The sequence below is a fragment of the Musca vetustissima genome, unplaced genomic scaffold, assembly GCF_032173495.1.
Source record: "Musca vetustissima isolate MV318-11 ecotype Yass unplaced genomic scaffold, APGP_CSIRO_Mvet_v1 utg31364, whole genome shotgun sequence".
Taxonomy (NCBI): Eukaryota; Metazoa; Arthropoda; class Insecta; order Diptera; family Muscidae; genus Musca; species Musca vetustissima.
The window spans coordinates 40,505-63,195 of record NW_026886228.1 but is presented as its reverse complement, the minus strand read 5'-3'; the positions used below and the strand labels follow the sequence as shown (position 1 = coordinate 63,195).

The 22,691-nt window shown below is 35.6% G+C and overlaps 1 protein-coding gene across 1 annotated transcript in view; it reads left to right on the top strand.

The window, feature by feature from the left end:
* The window catches only part of LOC133333769 (uncharacterized), a gene marked incomplete at its 3' end in the record, with an annotated part of 64,525 nt that overhangs the window by 6,115 nt on the left and 35,719 nt on the right, over nt 1-22,691 (top strand). The window contains exon 2 of the mRNA XM_061542060.1: nt 8,467-8,614. Within this exon, the coding sequence (XP_061398044.1) occupies nt 8,467-8,614 (148 nt within the window). The remainder of the gene's footprint in view (nt 1-8,466; nt 8,615-22,691) is intronic.

The window sequence follows — 22,691 nt, the reverse complement described above, 5'->3', positions numbered from 1 at the left end:
GGTAATAGACCACCTTTAAGTATACCGATCGTATATCGACTAGCTGAGTCACGTAGGATGGATTCTGGTCAAAGAAGATCCCTACTGTTATGCTCTTCACCACACTAATTGTGGTGCGAAGTCAATAATCCCAATTCAAACGATAGCCTGACATGTACTTTTCTAACACCGTTGGAATTTTCTGATTCCGATGTTCCAGTGAGGAGTTATCATGCCCGCCATCAAAAATAAGGACTTTTCTTTGATCACAAAAAACAACAACAAAACAACAACAAAAATTGTTTGTAAATTATTTTTCTTCCTTCTTAAAAATAAAAAATCGAGAGTGGGGGGTTTCCCTTAAGTCAAGAATAATGTTTGCTGAGTTTCATGAAAATCGGTTCAAATTATATTTTATCCGATTAAATGTAAACGGTGCACCAAAATCCCTATATATCATTCGATTTCCACAAAATTTGGCATATTTTCGTCCGACTTTATGTAAATGGTGTACCAAAGTCCCTATATATCTTTCGATTTACACGAAATTTAACATGGCGCAATGAATTGCGTCTAGAATGATGTGTGCTAAGTTTCGTGAAAATCCGTTCAGAGTTAGATGTAACTCTCATATATATTTCCGTCCGATTTTATGTAAATGGAGTGCGAAAGTCCTTATATATCTTTCGATTTCCACGAAATTTGTCAAGGCGTACTGAATTAAGTCTTGAATGATGTGTGTTAAGTTTTAAGAAAATCGGTTCGGATTTCTTTAAAATCGGGTTCTAATTTGGACAGCACACTGTGCTGCAGCATACCAAATGGTTGCTGAAATACGTCCAGATTTACATATAGCTCCCATTGCTATAGCTTTGTTCTACCCCAAGAGTTTGTAACGCCGCAAATTATTTGTCCTAGACCCACCTTTAAGTATACCGATCGTCATATCTCGACTAGCTGAGTCGATCTAGACATGTGTGTCCGTTCGTCTGTCCATTATAATTTGTAAACACGATACAGGCCAAAGATATGGACTAATCTTCACGAAATTTTGCTTGTAGGTTGGGTTCTGGCCAATGAAGACCCCTATTGTTTTTGGAAAAGATCGGTTAATATTTAGGGGATGAAATGGACCAAAAACTTAATTTTTGTCGGTTTTTCTGGTCGCTTCAGAGGCCGAAATTATGGCTCAAACAACGCGAATTTTTGCATGGAAAAGGGGATCGGGCCAAAGAATAAGCATGCCTGTTTTGATAAATATTGGTCAATATTCAGCGGGTCAAATGGATCCTGACTTTTGGTGAAAAATGACAAAATGTGTATTCTATGGCGTATATATTTCCTCCTAAAGAACAAGGACCCGAGAAGTTGATAGTGTACCCAAGAGGAGTGGTTTACCTTTAAATTGATACCAATTGTATTGCCGTGTGTACTCGGATGTGGGAGTTACACTCAAATATTTACAGGTACTTATGTATTCAGATATTATTTAGCAAACCATTACCACACTAGAGGACGGAAATATAACGCTGATCGCTTATAAATTTTCCAAGAGGTTTCAGTTATGGTCAAGGACAACACCTATAATTTTCTGTGATGATCAGATTAACATTTTGGGATGAAATGGACCGAAAACTTAATTTTTTTGTGTGTTTTCGACTCGAATATAATCCGAATATCACAGCACAACTCACGGTGAAGGGAATCTGGACAAGTTATTAGAAGGGCTGTACTGAATATTAGTAATATTCGGAATATATGTCAGTGTAAGGAAGAGGTGCTGTTGACCTCTAATCAGGCAAGAGGGTGCAAATATCAGAAAAAATTTCACAGGCTAGCATGAAACATCCGCAAAAATTTAGAGTTCCGTGGTAGTTGTGTAGGGTATCGTATGGTCGGCCCCGTCCGACTATACTGCTCCGCTCCCTGGGTTGAGACTACATTTTGTCCGTAAAATCGAATGACGAATTTTTTTGTAGAACATTTCGTCCTTCTAACTTCAGTTCTTGTATGTCATTTTCGTCCATACGGACGAAGATTTTAAGGGGGGTCCTCAAGGGCGAGATATCGGTATTTTAACATTTTAATGGTATTTTCTCAAGTTTACCCGTGTCATGTTACTAAAACCCTGATCGTATGTATTTGAATACATTCACTATAAATACTTCATTAAGACGAATTGTTGGATGAACGTCCGAAAAATTATTTAAAAACCTATATAAGAAAATAATACCCTGTACCACAGTTTGGTAAAGGGAATAAAAAATGTGAAAAAACAAATTTCGAGAAAAAAGAATCGGATTTCTAATTTTTTAGACGGATTTTCAGATATTAATAACAGGCAAAAATAATCGAGATAGACCCATGGTTCCTTTTGAGTCACTTTCTGCGTCGATTTATGCATGTCCGTCCGTCCGTCTGTCCCGTCTGGCCCAAGGACGAACCCTATTGAAATTGGGAAAAATCGGTTCAGATTTAGATATAGCTCCCATATATATTTTCGTCCGATTTAAGGTAAATGATGCACCAGAGTCCCTACATATATTTCGATTTGCACGAAATTTGGGACAGCGTAATCAATAAGGTCTAGAATGATGTGTGCAAAGTTTCGTGAAAATCGGTTCAGATTTAGATATAGCTCCCATATATAATTTCGCCCGATTTTAGGTAAATAGTCCACTAAAGTCCCTGGAAATCTTTTGATTTGCACGAAATTTGGCACAGAGTAATGAATAAAATCGAGAATGATGTCTGCCAAGTTTCGTGAAAATCGGTTCAGATTTAGATATAGCTCCCATATATATTTTCATCCGCTTTATGGTAATTGGTGCACCAAAGACCCTATATATCTTTCGATTTGCACGAATTTTGGTATAGAGTACTATATTAAGTCTAAAATGATGTTGCTAAGCTTCGTGAAAAGATTCATAGCTAGGCCGATTGACACAACGTACTGATGTAATATAAATTTGTCTCTGGCAAGTTTCCCTGATATCGGTTCAGATATAAATATATAACAAAAACGCGTCGTCTGTTAGGATACGTATGTAGAATATACCCAGAGTGGTGAAGGGTATCATATAGTCGGCCCAGTCCGACTTTACTATTTTCCTTACTGGTTTTAAAATATGTTTCAGACATATGTACTAATGTTGACCGTTTGCAAAATTTTATGATCTTAGTAATAAGTCACTCATACATTTATACCCTCCATCCACGTTTCTAGTTCAATAGATTTTTGGTTTTTTAAATGTCCAACTCATAGTGAAGGATTTAAAATATTCGGCCCGCCAGAGCCTAAAGGCTTTATTCTTCATCAATTTGATGTATGTATATATTAAACATGACAACACCCATTCACAAAATCACATTCGCCTTTTCCTAGTCAAGTTCCAACTAAAATAAAGCCTTTAAAATACAATTTTATTTCCAATTTTCATTCCAACTATGAACAAATATATATTTTTTTCAATTTCTTTAATACACCAACACACATATGGTGATATGGTACATAAGAAAATACTTCATATTTACATAGAAGCAATAACCTGCCCCAAAATGTTGCCAGTACAATTCAATTCCAAAGAGTAAAGCTATCTACCACAACAGGGCAACACGAAAAAGCCAATAAAAAGTTGAAAACTCATTTTACTTTCCACCCTCAATCCTCAAAAAATATGCACTGCCGTTGACATCTAGGCCACTTGATTCCATAGGTGCTAAAGTGTTTGTTTTGTGTCCTGCAATTTGCCTTCCACCTTTTAGCAAGCTAGTGAATGTTAACAGGGTTCCTTTTTAATCCTGAGGATATTGTGTTGTACCAAAACTGTGGTTGGTCCAGTGTATTTGTGTTCATTTCCTAGCGGAGGACAAGTTTTCACCATTGTTATGCATATTTAAGGGGTGAGTGTTGTTTTCGAGTTTCCTTTATCCAATCAACCAGCACCCGAATTGCTAATTTGAGCCAAAAGTTTATTTTGTAAAAATAATGCACTTTTTCAAAATAAAGTGTCACTTTTTTCTAGAGTGCCAAGGCAAATTAATTAAGTAGTTATTTTCGTTATAGCTTCTTTGCTTCTAAACATGCTTACCATGATATTAAGGAGATTTTTAAATTTTGTAAAAAAAAAAAACTGAAAAAATAAACTCAAATATAAATGCAAATTGATGCTAAGAAATAAAAAATAAAAAAAACTTATAGCCCCGAAAAAACAGCGATACGAACTCTGAATCAATAGCGTTCCTATTGGGGTTAAAAGCCCTTGATGAGTATATGAAAATCCCAGAAGGAAAAACTCACATAGGTCAAAGATCGGATATATTATACAGCATAGTGCGGTTCAATAAATTTAGTATGTTTGTTTACTAGCTTTGGCTTTCTAATGATATGTATATAAAGTGTTGAAACCAGTTTTATTATATAATAAGTCCTCTTTATATCAATAGGTCCAAAAATAAATTTCGTGGAAAAAAGATCCGAATATCCGGTTCAAACATTTATAAAACCGGATCTTTCTTCATCGAAATTTATTTTTGGACCTATTGATATAAATGGACTTTGGTGCACTATTTACCTAAAATCGGACAAAAATAAATATGAAAGCTAAATCTGAAATTTAATACATACATTCTGCGAAATTTCGTGCAAATCGAAGGATACATAGGGACTTTGGTGCACTATTTACATAAAATCGGACGAAAATATATATGGGAACTATATTTTCGAGGCGATTTTCACGAAACTTAATACAAATCATTCTAGGCTTAATTCAGTACGTTGGTGCACCATTTTCTAAAAGTCGGACGAAAATATATTTGGAACTATATCTAAATCTGAACCGATTTTCACGAATTTTAACTCTCATCGTTCTAGAGTTAATTCAGTATGCTATGCCAAATTTCGTGCAGATCGAAGGATACATAGGGACTTAGGCGCACCATTTACATTAAATCGGATGAAAATATATATGGGAGCTATATCTAAATCTGAACCGATTTTCACGAAACTTAGCACACATCATTCTAGACTTAATTGAATACGATATGCTAAATTTCGTGCAAATCGAAAGATATTTAGGGACTTTGGCGCACGATTTGCCTTAAATCGGACGAAAATATATATGGGAGCTATATCTAAATCTGAACCGATTTTCAGGAAACTTAACACATATCATTCTAGACATATGTAATTACGCTGTGCCAAATTTCGTGCAGATCGAAAGATATGTAGGGGCATTGGTACGCCATTTACCTTAAATCGGATGAAAATATATATGGGAGCTATATCTAAATCTGGACCGATTTTCAGGAAACTTAACACATATCATTCTAGACATATGTAATTACGCTGTGCCAAATTTCGTGCAGATCGAAAGATATGTAGGGGCATTGGACCACCATTTACCTTAAATTGGACGAAAATATGTATGGGAGCTATATCAAAATCTGGACCGATTTTTCCCAATTTCAATAGGGTTTGTCCTTTGGCCAAATAAGTGACCAATGCCAAATTTCATCCAATTCGGATCATAAATGCGACCTGTACTTTGTTTACAATTAAACATGGACAGACAGGTCGGACGGACGGATATGCATAAATCGACTTAAAAAGTGATGCTATGCATATTCTAAAAATGAACCATGTGTCTATCTCGTTTCCTTTTGCCTGTTACAAACATATGCACAAACACATAATACCCTGTACCACAGTGTGGTGAAGGGTATAATTATGAGGCTTGAAAGCAAAAAGTGTTAAAAGTTGCCCCTCTCCCCTATTGTTCCTATATATAATGTACCTTGATTTAATATAAATGTCCGATGAAAAACACTACGGACTGGACTGTTGTATGTTTTTTTTTTGAGAGCGATGCATATTGCGATTGTCCTTTTCGACTTTATTCTTTTCCTTATTCAGTTTTATTATTATTTTTTACAATTAATCTACATTGCTTTTATTATCCCAATTACAAAACCACCTGCAGCTTATGTTTTTTCCCCTGTAACAACCCACTTAGTTTTTATTTCATTTTGTGTCTATTGTGACCTCTCACGATTCCCAATTAAAAAGTATGTCAATTAAAAAACACTGATAACAATAACAACAACAAAATCTTAACATTTTGTGTATCTCTCTCGTGTTGTCCTTTCATATTCGCCAGTAGATTAAGTCGGGCAAAAAACGGATTTTCATTAAAAAAAAAATAATCTCTCATTATTATTAATAACAATTAAAGTAATAATAAGCAAGGACCACAGAACATTTTTTGGTGAAATGATTATTGGAATAATTATAAAAAGAGAGATACAATTATACAAAAAAAGATAGATAGGGACAGACACAAAAATTAAGGGGTGAAAAACATGACAATTTACTTAACAAGGATGTGAGGATGGTACGCTCAAGGAGAAAAGAATGAACAATTAATCAGCAAAAATTAAGTCAAAAATTTATGAATGGGACTTCGTATTTATTTCGATTGCACAGTATTCTCCACATGTGGCATCAGTCATTCTTTGTTTTTACAGGAAACCTGGCTGCGAAAAAATGGTAAACTAAAAGGTGATAGCAGAAGTCCTACCAGGAATCATCGTAAAAAATGTACTACAATATATACAAGGTGCCCACTTAAAATACCTAAAATTGGTCGAGACATTTGAGTCGTTGAACTCCATTTTAGGTTCTGATAGAAATCACAAAGCCACAAACAACATTGATACCAATTACCAATATTTTTGAATCAAATCAAACCCAAACCTTTAAATATATCAATATAAGAAAAAATGTACTTAAGCCACGGTCAATATGAACGAAATTTGGCACAGCGTACTGGATTAGGTCTAGAATGATGTGTGTTAAGTTTCGTGAAAAACGGTTCAGATTTAGATGTAGCTCCCATATATATTTTCGTCCGATTTAATGTAAATGGTGCATCAAAGTCCTATATATTTTTCGATATGAACGAAATTTGGCACAGGGTAATGAATTAGGTCTAGAATGATGTGTGTTAAGTTTCGTGAAAAACGGTTCAAATTTTGATATAGCTCCCATATATATTTTCGTCCGATTATATGTAAATGGTGTACCAAAGTCCCTAAATATCTCTCGATTTGCATGAAATTTGGCAAAGCGTAATGAATTACGTATAGAATGATGTGTTTAAAGTTTCCTGAAAATCGGTTCAGATTTAGATGTAGCTCCCATATATATTTTCGTCCGATTTAAGGTAAATGGTGCATCGAAGTCCCTATATATTTCTCGATTTGCACGAAATTTGGCACAGCGTAACGAACTAGATCTAGAATGATGTGTGTTAAGTTTCCTGAAAATCGGTTTAGATTTAGATATAGCTCCCATATATATTTTCGTCCGATTTAATGTAAATGGTGCGCCAAAGTCCCGAAATATCTTTCGATCTGCACGAAATTTGACACAGTGTAATTACTTAGGTCTAGAACGATGTGTGTTAAGTTTCCTGAAAATCCCTCCAGATTTAGATATAGCTCCCATATATATTTTCATCCGATTTAAGGTAAATGGTGCGCCAAAGTCCCGAAATATCTTTCGATCTGCACGAAATTTGACACAGTGTAATTACTTAGGTCTAGAATTATGCGTGTTAAGTTTCCTGAAAATCGGTTAAGATTTAGATATATTTTCGTCCGATTTAAGTTTCCTGGTGATGTGTGTTAAGTTTCCTGGAAATCGGTCCAAATTTAGACATATTTTCGTCCGATTTAAGGTAAATGGTGTACCAATGCCCCTACATATCTTTCAATTTGCACGAAATTTGTCATAGCATAATAAATTACGTCTAGAATGATGTGTGTTAAGTTTCCCGGAAATCGGTCCAGATTTAGATATAGCTCCCATATATATTTTCGTCCGATTTAAGGTAAATGGTGCGCAAAAGTCCCTAAATATCTTTCGATTTGCACGAAGTTTGGCACAGCGTAATGAATTAGGTCTAGATTATGGATCCAATTTCATTTTAAAGGTCCTTTAAAAATGCTACGTCTGTTAGGATTTATCTGTTGAATATACCCAAAGTGGTGAAGGTTATCATATAGTCGGCCCCGTGCGACTTTACTTCTTTCCTTACTGTTTTTTTTCCTTTATTACACCTTATATTTTCCACCGTGTAAAAAAATCTACTTTAAGTAATTTCCCTTGAGTTCAAATAGTAATAACAGTAATTGACATTTACATAAAATACAAATATTTATGTTTTACAACATTTTCCAGGAATCTTAAAACTATAATTTTTTATATTGCAATCCTCTTCTGCTACCCCTATAAAACTAACAAACATTTATTTTGTTTATGTTACTCACTCTCTCTAATAACTCCTTGTGAAAAATTCAATTAAAATATTTTTCACTTTGTCACTGATTGCATTTGACTTACCACCATCCCTCCTCCCTCCACACCATCTCCTCAAAATGTTGTTGATCTACTTCATCATGTTCTTGTTTGATTCTTGTTTGCAGGTACGACGACGTCCCCAAGTACAACAACAACCAATGCAGCATAATTTACAAGAGACCCGTTCATACTGCACCAGTGAGCCACGTCTAAGTGAAACGGAAACACCGCCACAAAGGCGAAAACTATCACAGAGAAGGCCACAGCAGCACCGTAAGTAGAACACACACATACCTAAATACATACATATAGACAAGTTTATATATATATATATATATATATATATTTTATGTAAAATATGTAGAATATTTTATAGTAGTTGAAGATTTGCATTTTGTATTTTGGCACTGTTGAACAACTTATATTGGCTTCTATATCAAAATTGTCATTTTAAAATTGGATGGATTTTTAATGGAGAGAGGAGATATCAAAAGTAGCTTATAGCCAGTAATATTAAATTTAGATATTTTAATTAATACATAGTAGAATCTAAAGTTACCCTAATGAAAGTATACTACGTCTTTTAAATGTTGTAGCATTAATAAGAAACATATATTTCTAAAAGGTCAGTTGTCAAAGTATTATATTTTAAGAAAATTTCACGAATTGTTATTATGTATATTGTGGTCCAATTACGCAAAATGTCATTTGTCAAAGTACTTGTTTCATTATTTTCTACTACTTCGCTGAAATGGATTCCAAGAAATAAAATAATTACTTGAAGTAGTTTTTTTCTTAGGGGTAGAAGAAAATCCATTTCTTCTTAGCTGTCCTCTCTCATTTTTAAAAGAAGAAGAATACGAATTTAAGAAGATCTCTCCTGCAAAATTCAACAAAACCAATTTAATTTGATTCGAGATTTGTATGCTAAACATATGTTTGCCACACACATTCTAGCCGTGTTAGTATCAAGTTATTACACACATAATGTTTACATACGGATTGTCCCCAACAATTATGCACACACAAGCACACACACACTTACTTGGCTGACAGGAATCAAAAGACAAGTATTGAAATACATGAAATGACTTTGTTGGCCATTGTGTGATGGGCGTGCAAACACAAACACACGCCAAGACCTCAACGCACACATACGCACGCACACATCATTTATATGGAAATTTCTTGCACTTAATGGAGTAAACTATGGTGAACACAACTATTAAGACAAGGATGCAAGGATGAGACAATTTTAGATCAGAGTTGCCAATTTTTTAGTGGTGGATTTCAATCATTAAAATTGTGGCACCTTAATGAAGGATATCCTCTGATATTTAATAATAAGATACTTAGAAGACACAATTTTTAAGAAGAACATTGGGTTCCCCAAGGACCTTTTGGTACTCCATTAGAATGTCATGTGGTCCTCTTCTTTATATAGTTTTATTGGTCTACAATGCTATTTGGGTTTCCATATGAAAACCCTTCCTCCATTAACGCTCTTTTTCCAAACTCTAAAAGAAACTAGATATATAGGGACTTTGGATACCCTTCACCACTTTGGGTATTTTCAACAGATGAATCTTAACAGACGTCGCATTTTTAAAGGACCAGCAAAATGAAAATGGATCCATAAGCATGCCAGTCTCCAACCTATACTAATTTTTTTCAATTGGTCAGATAAAGAAGCCATATCTAAATCTGAACCGATTTCAACGATTTCAGGAAATTTAACACACATCATTCTAGACATAATATAATATATCTAAATATATCTAAATCTGAACCGATTTTCACCAAACTCAGAATTATATATACAGAACTTTCTGCCAAATTTCGTACAATCGGACGAAACTATATATGGGAGCTATATAAATCTGAACCGATTTTCATGAAACTCAGCACACGTCATTCTAGACTTAATTGAATACGATATGCTTAATTTCGTGCATATCGAAAGATATATAGGGACTTTGGTGGACCATTTACATTAAATCGGACGAAATATATATATGGGAGCTATATCTAAATCTGAACCGATTTTCAGGAAACTTAAAACACATCATTCCATACCTCATTCATTACGCTGTGCCAAATTTAGTGCAAATCGAAATATATATAGGGACTTTGGTGCACCATTTACATTAAATCGGACGAAAATATATATGGGAGCTATATCTAAATCTTAACCGATTTTTCCCAATTTCAATAGGGTTCGTCCTTGGGCCAAATAAGTTACCTATGCCAAATCTCATCCAAATCGGATCATAATTGCGACCTGTATTCCCAATTTCAATATGGTTCGTCCTTGGACCAAATAAGTGACCGGTAAAATTTCAAGTGACCTATGGACATACATGGACAGATGAACGGACAATTATAAATCGACTCAGAAAGTAATTCTATGCATATTCTCAAAAGGAACTATGGGTTTATAGGGTATGAAGGGTATATGAAAGGAAAGAAGAAAAAAAGAAGAAAGTAGCTAAAAGAGATGTAGGGATTAAGGGTCTTCGTGTTCAGGTTGGACTACCCCAGCCAATATAGATCTTTGAAGGTGTTATATTATGACAGGCTCCATATTAGAGTAGAAGATTAGACATGGTGGAAAATGAGCACCCCCTAATCTATGCCGTCTGTAGGCCAAAACTGGACAGCGACATAGAAAATGGCCGATCTTCTCCGCATCCTCCTCCTCGTCGCCGTCATGGGGTGGGATTCCCGTCAGTACTATTTGCTTTGTTTTGGTTCAACAGTGAGTTAGTTTTCGTTTTTTGTTTTTTTTTCTTTTTTTTTGCTGTCACAGTTGTCCAGACGGATCTTGACACATTGTACCTAGGTCCATTGTGCCATAATTCACTGGCACTGGCTCCAAGAACATCTGAATATTTCGAAATAGCATTCTTCCCATAAAATCGCAGAATCCTCGTAACCAGCATAGTCGGTACCTATTTGTTAGAGATTTTAGAGCTGATTTGCACTCAAATCAAATCAGAGCTGATTTGCACTCGAAATAACTTATTCGTCTGCCTCTTCATTTCCCATAAAATCGCAGCATCCTCGTACCCAGCATAGTCGGTAGCTATTAGTTAGAGATTTCAGAGCTGATTTGCACTCAAGGACGACCTCAGGCCTGAATATCCTGTCTTTAAGACCCGCTTGACTATCCACAAATATTGTCACTGGTTCAAAGATCTCTGTATCTGGACTTTTTAAAAACTCTGCTGTCTTCCAAATCGCGAAGATTTCAAGGTGAAATACACTGTCCCTATCCAACCTGTAAGTATAGTCAAATTTTAGCCTTTCACAGTAGACGCCAGCTCCAATGATTTCTTCCGTCTTGGAATCGTATGTATAAAAAAAGAAGACATTTCAGTGTAGGATTTCTACGGTTCCAGTCCTCAAATTTCAGGTCCGGTTTTCTACGTTGCTTCACTTTAATACCTAACTGTTACTGCAGTCTTAGAACGCTACGTGCGGTCTGACACTTAATGCTGAGACCTATAGGCCTTGATTTTAGCATTGCGTTCAGAGCAGCTTGGGGTGGGATCCTTGCGGCACCTTGTCTATTCTGCTGAATGTAGAGATCTGGTGAATGTTCCAGGTCTTTATTAGACACGAGGGCGTATATATCTTCCATCTGGGCTGATGGCTGAATTTACTTCCGTAGATTTAAGGAAAGTATGTCGTTTGTAGGTAACGACAATTTGATATGAATATTTCAAAAATTATGGTAGGAAATACATTTAGAGCTATTAAAATACAAAAAAAATGGGACTTTATATAGTGGGTTTCAAAACAATGACCTACAATGAAAACATTAACCAGTAAGGAAATTAGTAAAGTCGGACGGGGCAGACTATATGATACCCTTCACCACTTTGGGTATATTCAACAGATGAATCCTAACAGACGTCATATGTCATTCTGCAACCTATATTAGCTAGTCGAGATATGACGATCGGTATACTTAAAGGTGGGTCTAGGACCAATATTTCGCGGCGTTACAAACTTTTAGGGCTGTACAAAGCTATAATACCCTGACTAACATAGTTGTGTAGGGTATAAAAACTTAGAAGACAATTCTTAAGAAGAACATTGGGTTCCCCAAGGACCTTTTGGTACTCCATTAGAATGTCATGTGGTCCTCTTATTTATATAGTTTTATTGGTCTACAATACTATTTGGGTTTCCATATGAAAACCTCACATGTCATTCTGCAACCTATATTATTTTTTTCATTTGGTCAGATATAGAAGCTATATCTAAACTATATATGGGAGCTATATCTAAATCTAAACCGATTTTCATGAAACAGCACACATCATTCTAGACCTAATTCATTACACTGTGCCAAATTTCGTGCAAAACGAATGATGTATAGGGACTTTGGTGCACCAATTACCTTTAATAGGACGAAAATATATATGGGAGCTATATCTAAATCTGAACCGATTTTCATGAAACTTAGCACACACCATTCTATGATAAATTCAGAACTCTATGCCAAATTTTGTGCAAATCAAAAGATATATAGGGACTTTGGTGGACCATTTACATTAAATCGGACGAAAATATATATGGGAGCTATATCTAAATCTTATTGTCAGGAAACTTAACACACATCATTCTATAGTTCATTCATTACGCTGTGCCAAATTTCGTGCAAATCGAAAGATATATAGGGACTTTTGTGCACCATTTACATTAAATCGGACGAAAATATATATAGCAGCTATATCTAAATCTGAACCGATTTTTCCCAATTTCAATAGGGCTCATCCTTGGGCCAAATAAGTGACCTATGCCAAATTTCATCCAAATCGGATCACAAGTGCAAAAACACATGGACGGACGTACGGACAGATGGACGGACAGACGGACATGCGTAAATCGACTCAGAAATTGATTTTATGCATATTCTCAAAAGGAAACATGTGTCTATCTTGTTTCCTTTTGCCTGTTACAAACATATGCACACAGACATAATACCTTGTACCACAGTGTGGTGAAGGGTATAAAAAAAGAAGGGTACGTGACTAGCCGTACTTCACCTGGTATATACGCCATATCTTGATGAAACATCCTCCGCTAATGAAAGAACCTTTGTCGGTAGAATACGTGTAGAAGTTCTTCATGGACCTATATTACCTCGTCTACCTACTGTATATCTGCAGAATGTCTAGAGAAGACCTGTGGCAACACCGATTTTTTTTGCCGTAATCCACCAACATACTGTGCCATTTTAAATACACACACACAATAATATAGTTTGCCTTCTGCATAGACGGGATAATGAAGTTTTTATTCAAATTACAAAAAAAAAAAATGGACACAAAAAGGGTCTTCAAGCTGTTGTGTCATTTAATTTTAATTGTTGCTCAGTGTTGCAGCAGTGGAAACACTTATTTTTATATAAACACCCATTATGTGCTCCGATTACGATTGGAAATTTTGTAGAACAAAAAAAGGCAAACGTCATACTCCAACATATGCTTTAATAATGGAGAAATATAAAACGACATGATTTGTCTCGGATTTAATTTAGTATGAGTTTAGATTTTAATAAATGATAAATAAATTTAATATAAAACCAGAGAGCGGAGCAGAATAGTCGGACGGGGCCGACCATACGATACCCTACACAACTACCACGGAATTCTAACTTTCTGCGGATGTTTACTCCGAGTTTTCTCGTGGAACATTTCAAAGCGATCAGCTCTATATTTCCGTCCTCCAGTGCGGTAATGGGTTACTAAATAATATCTGAATACGTAAGCACCTGTAAATATTTATGTGTAACTCACACATCTGAATACATACGGCAATATAATTGGTATCAATTTAAAAGTCAACCACTCCTCTTGGATACACTACCAACTTCTCGGGTCTATGTCCTTCAGGGGTACATATTCACACGACCAGGAAAAACCGACAAAAATTAAGTTTTTGGTCCATTTCACCCCCTAGATATTAACCAAAAACAATAAGGGTCTTCATTAACCAGAACCCATCCTACATGCAAAATTTCGGGAAGATTGGTCCATAACTGTGGCCTGTATCGTGTTTACAAATTATAATGGACTGACGGACGGACGGACAGACATGTCTAGATCGACTCAGCTAGTCGAGATATGACGATCGGTATACTTAAAGGTGGCTCTAGAACCAATATTTCGCTGCGCTACAAACTTTTGGGACTGCACAAAGCTATATTACCGTGACAACATAGTTGTGTAGTGTCGTATTCTTCAATAGCAGGTAAGAAATTCGGACCCCAATGTTCCGAACTGACAATGAATTGGACTAACAATTTAGTTACACAGACGTCGAATTCTAGTCCCATATTTAATCCCATAAGATAGCAAATTTATTTAAAGGACAATAGAGTAAATGGAACTTACATTCCCCATTTACAAGACAATAGTTTATCCTAGAAATAAATATGTACTGTAATCGTATATAATATTCACATATTACATCATGCTTACATGTGACATTATTCAGTTTTAACAATAACGTGTTACAACTTTTATCATTTCATACTTTTTCTCATCGTTTCATTACTACTCTTTGTATGGGATTTTCTTTAAGGATTCGATTACGGAAAATTAAGTGGCATAAAACAGTTTTCTTTTTATTCCATTAGTTCATTTTTTTTTTCTTTTTTGTTTCATTCATACGCTTCTTAATGAAGCCTTTAATCTGCAGGAACAAAAGGATTTTGTTTCGTTTTTTCGTTTTCTTTATGAACTGGGGAAACATTTGGTAATTGCTTGAATTGGTTATTGTTTCGAGCAAATGCTTGTTATTTGAGATTATTTCAAAGGGAGACAAAGCCAAGGAAGAGGGAGTAGTAAGGGCTAATAACTCTAGTTGGGATTGGTTGAATAATTGTTGGTATGAATTGAATTGATTAACTGGGGAATATAAAGGATATGGAAAATATCTAAGGAGAACTTGTTCTAAAACCAAGAACTAAATTATTTACTTCGAAATTGAAACGGTTTCCGCTTAAACTTTATACTATCGTTTAATTTGGACAATAGTAGGTCCATTGTGCTGCGTTTTCGAATATGTTGTGGCCGTCTAAATATAATCTACCACCTAAATACTATTATTATTTGTAAGATCTGTAGTACATTTTGGACCGGTCACTCTCGGATCCCGAAGAAATCCATTACTCTAAAATGCCGATGTACTTTGATGGAGGTTATCTATAGCCACTAGATAATGCATCAAATTGATCAACACAATTTTAACATCATTGTACTGCATTTTGTGATAAATCTTGTCTATGCTGTCTAACTAGTTTATCTACATCAAACGGTAGACTAATTAGACAGAAATTGGTAGCCAACAAGTAATGAAGGTCTGCTACACAGATTTCGAACGTCACTGTCTGGGTTAATGGCATTCCTGGTTGCAAGTTTCTTTTCCAGGAGTTCCACTCCTGCTTTTAATTACTTGTATCGCTATGACTTTTGCTGGAGAAGATTATATATAAATGTATCGTAACATATAGCTAAGACATAAAATACTCAGCCCCATTACCCCGCGGCAAAAGGTGACAAACCTTCTTTCTTGGCATTTACGACCTCATTTATGTTACTTTGTTCTTGTTTTATACATTATTATGCATTGCGGGTATTCTATCTCTGGGCCTGAGATCACAACATGTTCGATATGTTCTCAGGGATCACTGGACTTAGCAATGTCAACTTGCACACGAAAGCTTTTATGGTCTCCCAAAAAATTGGTTACAAATACCAAACCTATGATAGTCCTTATATCAGCGTAAAAATCCGTTGGTAAAGGCCCTTCAAAAATATTAGTTTGGGGAAAAAGAAATTCATTATTTTTTTCGGCTGTACTGATAGATTTCTCGTAATGTATAGATCAAACAATTTCAGATTTATGCTCGTTGGAACGGAGACATTTCGCAGTAAAAAATAGTTAGTTATTTTTTTGTTTGGTGCATTCAGTTGTGAGTTGCAGGGTGTTCAAAATGGAAGTGAACAAAGAGAAAATTCGGTACATTTTACAGTTTTTCTTTGACGAAAATGCAAGCCAAGTGGCTAAAATTGTGAATGGTGTTTATGGTTCCGATACTGCACCTCGCACAGATAGGCTTGTCGTCGAAAATGTCGATAACCAAAATTGGCCAACAGGAGATGTGTCGTGTTCCACCAGGCCTAGGCCATACACATCTACAGTGACTCGCCAGAAACTTGGGGAGTTTAGTTGGGAAGTTTTAATGCATCCGCCATGCAGTCCGGAATTGGTACCAAGCGATTATCGTCTTTCTCTTGTATTGCAAATTTTTTTTAATGATAAACCAGTGAGCGGAGCAGTATAGTCGGACGGGGCCGACCATATGATACCCTACACAACTTTCACGAAAATCTAACTTTCTATTCTGAGCTTGGCAATATTTCGCGATATTTGCACATTCTTGACCGATAAAAGGTCAACAAATATTACATATATTCGGTGCAGCCCTACTAATTACTTGTCCAGATTCTATTCACCGTGGGTTGTGTGGTGATGTTCGGCTTTCAATTGTGGCTTACAGATGAACTGGAAAAAACACAAAAAATTAAGTTTGCGGTCCACTTTATCCCAATATAATTATCTGATCATCGCTAAAAATTATAGGCGTTATCCTTGACCATACCTAGTCCCTCATGGAAAAATTCATAGCGATCAGGTCTTTATTTCCGCTCTCTAGTGTGGTAATGGATTACAAAATAATATATGAATACCTAAGCAGCTCTAAATATTTATGTGTAACTTCCACACCTAAGTACATACGACAATATAATTGGTATCAATTTACAGGTCAACCACTCCTCTTGAATATACTATCAACTTCTCGGGTCTATGTCCTTCGGGAGTTAATATATACGCCATAGAATACAAATTTTATAATTTTTCACACAAAAGTCAGTGTCCATTTGACCCGCTAAATATTGGCCGATCTTTATCAAAACAGGCATGCTGATCCCCTACTCCATGTAAAATTTCACGATGTTCGGGCCATAATTGCGGCCTCTGGAGCGACCAGAAAAACCGACAAAATTTTAGTCTTTGGTTCATTTCATCCCCGAAATATTAACCGATCTTTACCAAAAACAATAGGGGTCTTCATTGGCCAGAACTCATCCTTCATGCAAAATTTCGTGAAGATTGGTCGATGTATCGAGTTTACAAATTATTATGGACCGACGGACGGACGGACACACATGTATAGATCGACTTAGCTAGTCGAGATATGACGATCGGTATACTTAAAGGTGGGTCTAGGACCAATATTTCGCGGCGTTACAAACTCTTGGGGCTGCACAAAGCTATAATACCCTGACAACATAGTTGTGTAGGGTATAAAAATTGGTATCTAGGGAGGATTGTGAGAGATTTTTTTAAGAGAGCAGGACTTCTATGAGGGAGGCATTATGAAGTTACCTTTAAAATGGCAACAAATCATACAACAAAATGGTGCATATTTGGCCCAAATCGAACATTCCGAAGCATATCAAATAAAGTCATTTAGTTCATATAAATATAATGGATTTCTTTTTCCCCAACCTAATATTATTTTTAACATCCACACATTGATGTTCATCGGAAAACAAATATTCTTTAAAAAAATATACGCCTTTATGTCATTTAGAAAAATATTCATTAAAAATCCATTGCATTATGACCTTCGAGAAATCATTTTTTAAAAAACCGCAATGTGATGTTCATCTAAAAATCGCATATGCTACTTTTTGTTTTCTCAGATGGTTTTCTTGATGTACTTCAGAAAATGTTATTGAAAATATTATTGAAAATTCACGATCGATTCACGATATTAAACAACTTTTCTGGTGCCTTCAAAATATATTTATATTCCTTCGGGAAAAATGCAGCCTTAAAATACACATTTTTGTGTCTTCAGATTTTTTAAGTCCATGCACTGGTGTCTTTAATATAAATATTCTTCTTAAAAACCGTAAAAATGTTTTTAAAAAATCTAGCCCTGGTGTCCTTTAGGATAAATGTTTTTAAAAATTCTACGACCAGCTGTCCTACAGAAAAACTGTTTTTTAACCAGCATCTGGTATCCTTGAGAGTTTTTACAAAAAAAATTCTTTGAGAAAGCTATACTCTGCAGTCCTTGAGAAAAATATATAAATGCATGCTTTGGTGTCCTTAAAAAAAATAAATAAATAAAGTCCTTCAAAAAATATATTCCCGTCTGGGTGTCCTAGTGTTCTTTAAAAATTCCACTATGCATTTGTTTAGTGGATTATTTTAAATCTAGATCTGGTGTCCTAGATTTATAGAGTAGTTTCTATTATACAGCGATTATTCGGCTTTTTCATGACGCCTTTCAACAGAATTTGTTCTAATTTGATATTTGACATGCTCATTGAGCAAAAAATCTTCCTACCAAAATGTATCCATTTCCCGGTTGCCGCCATATAATAAATTTTCGTACTAACAAGTAAAAAAGTGTCAGTCGGTGTTGCCGACAGATATATACCCTCACCCTATGGTTTCCGGAGGTGGTTATAACGTATATTTTTTATTAAAGATGTTTCGGATTTTATATTGATCAAATATATGTAATATTTTGTAGGATGTACCTGATGAGAGGGCACCCGTCTGCCCACCTTTGGACTTGATCTAGGTTTGGTAAAGATAATAGGTTGTGTAAAAATTTGGTTCAAATCCGACATTCCATTCGTCTAATATTGGATTTATAAATATTGAAAATGTTGACCATTTGTATGGGAGGTACCAGAAGGTGTGGACCAATTGGTCCCATCTCCCCACTTGATCTATTCATGGTAAAGATAATAGGATGTGCAAAGTTTGGTTCAAATCGGACATTCCATTCGCCTGATATTGGATTCATAAATATGAAAAGTTTAGATAATTTATGTTAGGTACCAGAAGGAGTGGATCAATGGATTCCATTGTCGGACTTGATCTGGGCTTGGTAAAGATAATAGGTTGTGCAAAGTTCGGTTCACATCCGACATTCCTATCGTCTGATATTGGATTGATAAATATTGAAAATTTCGGTCATTTGTGGGGTAGGTACCACAAGGAGTGGACCAATGAGTCCCATTTCAAACTTGATCTGAGATTGCTAAAGATAATAGGTTGTGCAAAATTTGGATCAATTTGGACATTCCATTTGCTGATATTGGATTCATAAATACCAGAAGGAGTGAACCAATGGATCTCGCCTTCCTACTTGAACTAGTCTTGGTAAAGATAATAGGTTGCACAAAGTTTCGTTAAAATCGGACCATTTTGTGGAGGAGGTACCAGAAAGAGTGGACCAATGGGTGCCATCTCTAAACTTGATATAGGCTTGGTAAATGTAATAGGTTGTGCAAATGTTGGTTCAAATCGGGCATTCCATTAGTCTGATATTGGATTTATAAATATTTACATATTCACAAAAACCTATTACCCTAATTCCATTCTCCTTAAAATGCAATAGATCCCAATTAATATCATCTTCCTAAGTCTTCCTAAGCAAATTTGACCAGTTGTTACTGAATTCCAATTCACATCCATCACACATTAGCACGTTGCCGTTCCAAACCCCAAAAATTGAATAACCCGAAAAATTATATCCCATTATATTGATGTAGGTCGTTGCTGATGCTTAAAATGTGAATGGTGTAAATGGATTTTTAATTGTTGCCTGTTGTTTCCATTGGTATCGATGGTTAACAATGGCGATATATTATACACATCCAGGCATATCATCGAATTCCCATTAGTTCTCTGCTGAGTGTTGGCACAGCGTATAATTGCGAAATTTAAACACTCACACATATGCATCCACTCAAACATTCGTATCATTTCATATATCGAATGACATTTGATGTGCGAGTGTGTGTGTGTCTGTGTGCATTCGTGATAAATTGATTTGTTTTTACCAATAATAATAAAAATTGGATACAAGCAAATTAAGTAAAAGTGTTTAAGTGAATTGTTCGTGATGTGAATAATAAAATTTTATAAACTAGCAGGACATTCAGAATTTGATTATTTTTTGGGGGGTTGCGTAGGGGTTTTGTGTTAAAGTGAAAAATGGAAAAGAGTTGTTGTTAGTTAGGTTATCGTTGTTGTTTTTGTACGAAAGAGTTTGCGTTGCTATTAATGGAAAGTGAATTTTGTGTTTAGTGGACACTGCAGCGTATGATATGTGACGTTACTTATACGCTTAGGGGTTTATGAATAAATATTTTATTGGTATGGAAAAACAATATATATTTTTTGGTTTTGTGAAAATAATGTAACTCTAGAAAAAAGTAATTATACCCTACACAACTATGTTGTCAGAGTATTATAGCTTTGTGCAGTCCCAAGAGTTTGTAACGAAGCGAAATATTGGTACTAGACCCACCTTTAAGTATACCGATCATCATATCTCGACTAGCTGAGTCGATCTAGACATGTGTGTCCGTCCGTCCGTCCGTCTGTCCATTATAATTTGTAAACAGGGCACAGTTATGGACCAATCTTCGAAATTTTGCATGTAGGAAGGGTTCAGTCCAATGAAGACCCCTATTGTTTTTGGTAAAGATCGTTTAATATTTAGGGAAGGAAATGGACCAAATACTTCATTTTTATCGTTTTTTCTGGTCGCTCTAGAGGCCGCAATTATGGCCCAAACTTCGTGAATTTTTACATGGAGAAGGGGATCGGGCCACAGAATAAGCATACCTGTTTTGATAAAGATCGGTCAATATTTAGCGGGTTAAATGGACCCTGACTTTTGTATGGAAAATTACAAAATTTGTATTCTATGGCGTATATAGTTGCCCATGAAGGACATAGACCCGAAAGAGTCAAGAGGAGTGGTTGACCTTTAAATTGATACCAATTATATTGTCGTATGTACTCGGATGTGGGAGTTACGCTTAAATATTTACAGGTGCTTACCTACTCAGATATTATTTAGTAACCCATTATCACACTAGAGGGCGGAAATATAACGCTGATAGCTTTGAAATTTTCCATGAGGTTCCAGTTATGGTCAAGGACAACGCCTATAACTTTCGGTGATGATCAGATTATAATTATGGGATGAAGTGGACCGAATACTATTTATACCCTTCACTACACTGTGGTACAGGGTATTATGTCTTCTATGTTTGTTACAGGCAAAAGGAAACGAAATAGACACATGGTTCCTTTTGAGAATATGCATAGAATCACTATCTAAGTCGATTTATGCATGACCGTCTATCCGTCTGTCTGTCTGTCTGTCCATGTGAAATTGTAAACAAAGTACAGGTCGCATTTATGATCCGAATTGGATGAAATTTGGCATAGGTCACTTATTCGGCCCAAGGACGAACCCTATTGAAATTGGGAAAAATCGGTTCAGATTTAGATATAGCTCCCATATATATATTTAACCGATTTAATGTAAACGGTCCCTATATATCTTTCGATTTGCACGAAATTTGGTACAGCCTAATCATTTAGGTCTAGAATGATGTCTGCCAAGTTTCGTGAAAATCGGTCCAGATTTAGATATAGCTCCCATATATAGTTTCGTCCGATTTCATGTAAATGGTGTACAAAGTCCCTATATATCCTTCGATTTGCACGAAATTTGGCATAACGTACAGAATTGAGCATAGAGTGATGTCTGCCAAGTTTTGAAAAAATCGGTTCAGATTTAGATATACCTCCCATATATAGTTTCGACCGATTTCATGTAAATGGTGCCCCAAAGTCCCTATATATCTTTCGATTTGCACGAAATTTGGCACATTGTACTGAATGAAGCCTAAAGTAATGTCTGCCAAGTTTCGAGAAAATCGGTCCTGATTTAGATATAGCTCCCATATATAGTTTCGTCCGATTTCATGTAAATTGTGCCCCAAAGTCCCTATATATCTTTCGATTAGAAAATCGGTCCAGATTTAGATATAGCTTGCATATATAGTTTCGTCCGATTTCATGAAAATGGTGCCCCAAAGTCCCTATATATCTTTCGATTTGCACGAAATTTGGTATAACGTACTGAATTGAGCCTAGAATGATGTCTGCCATGTTTCGTGAAAATCGTTCCTGATTTAGATATAGCTCCTTTATATAGTTTCGTCCGATTTCATGTAAATGGTGCACCAAAGTCCCTATATATCCTTCGATTTGCACGAAATTTGGCATAACGTACTTAATTGAGCCTAGAATGATGTCTGCCAAGTTTCAAGAAAATCGGTCCAGATTTAGATATAGCTCCCATATATACTTTCGTCCGATTTCATGTAAATGGTGCACCAAAGTCGCTATATATCTTTCGATTTGCACCAAATTTGGC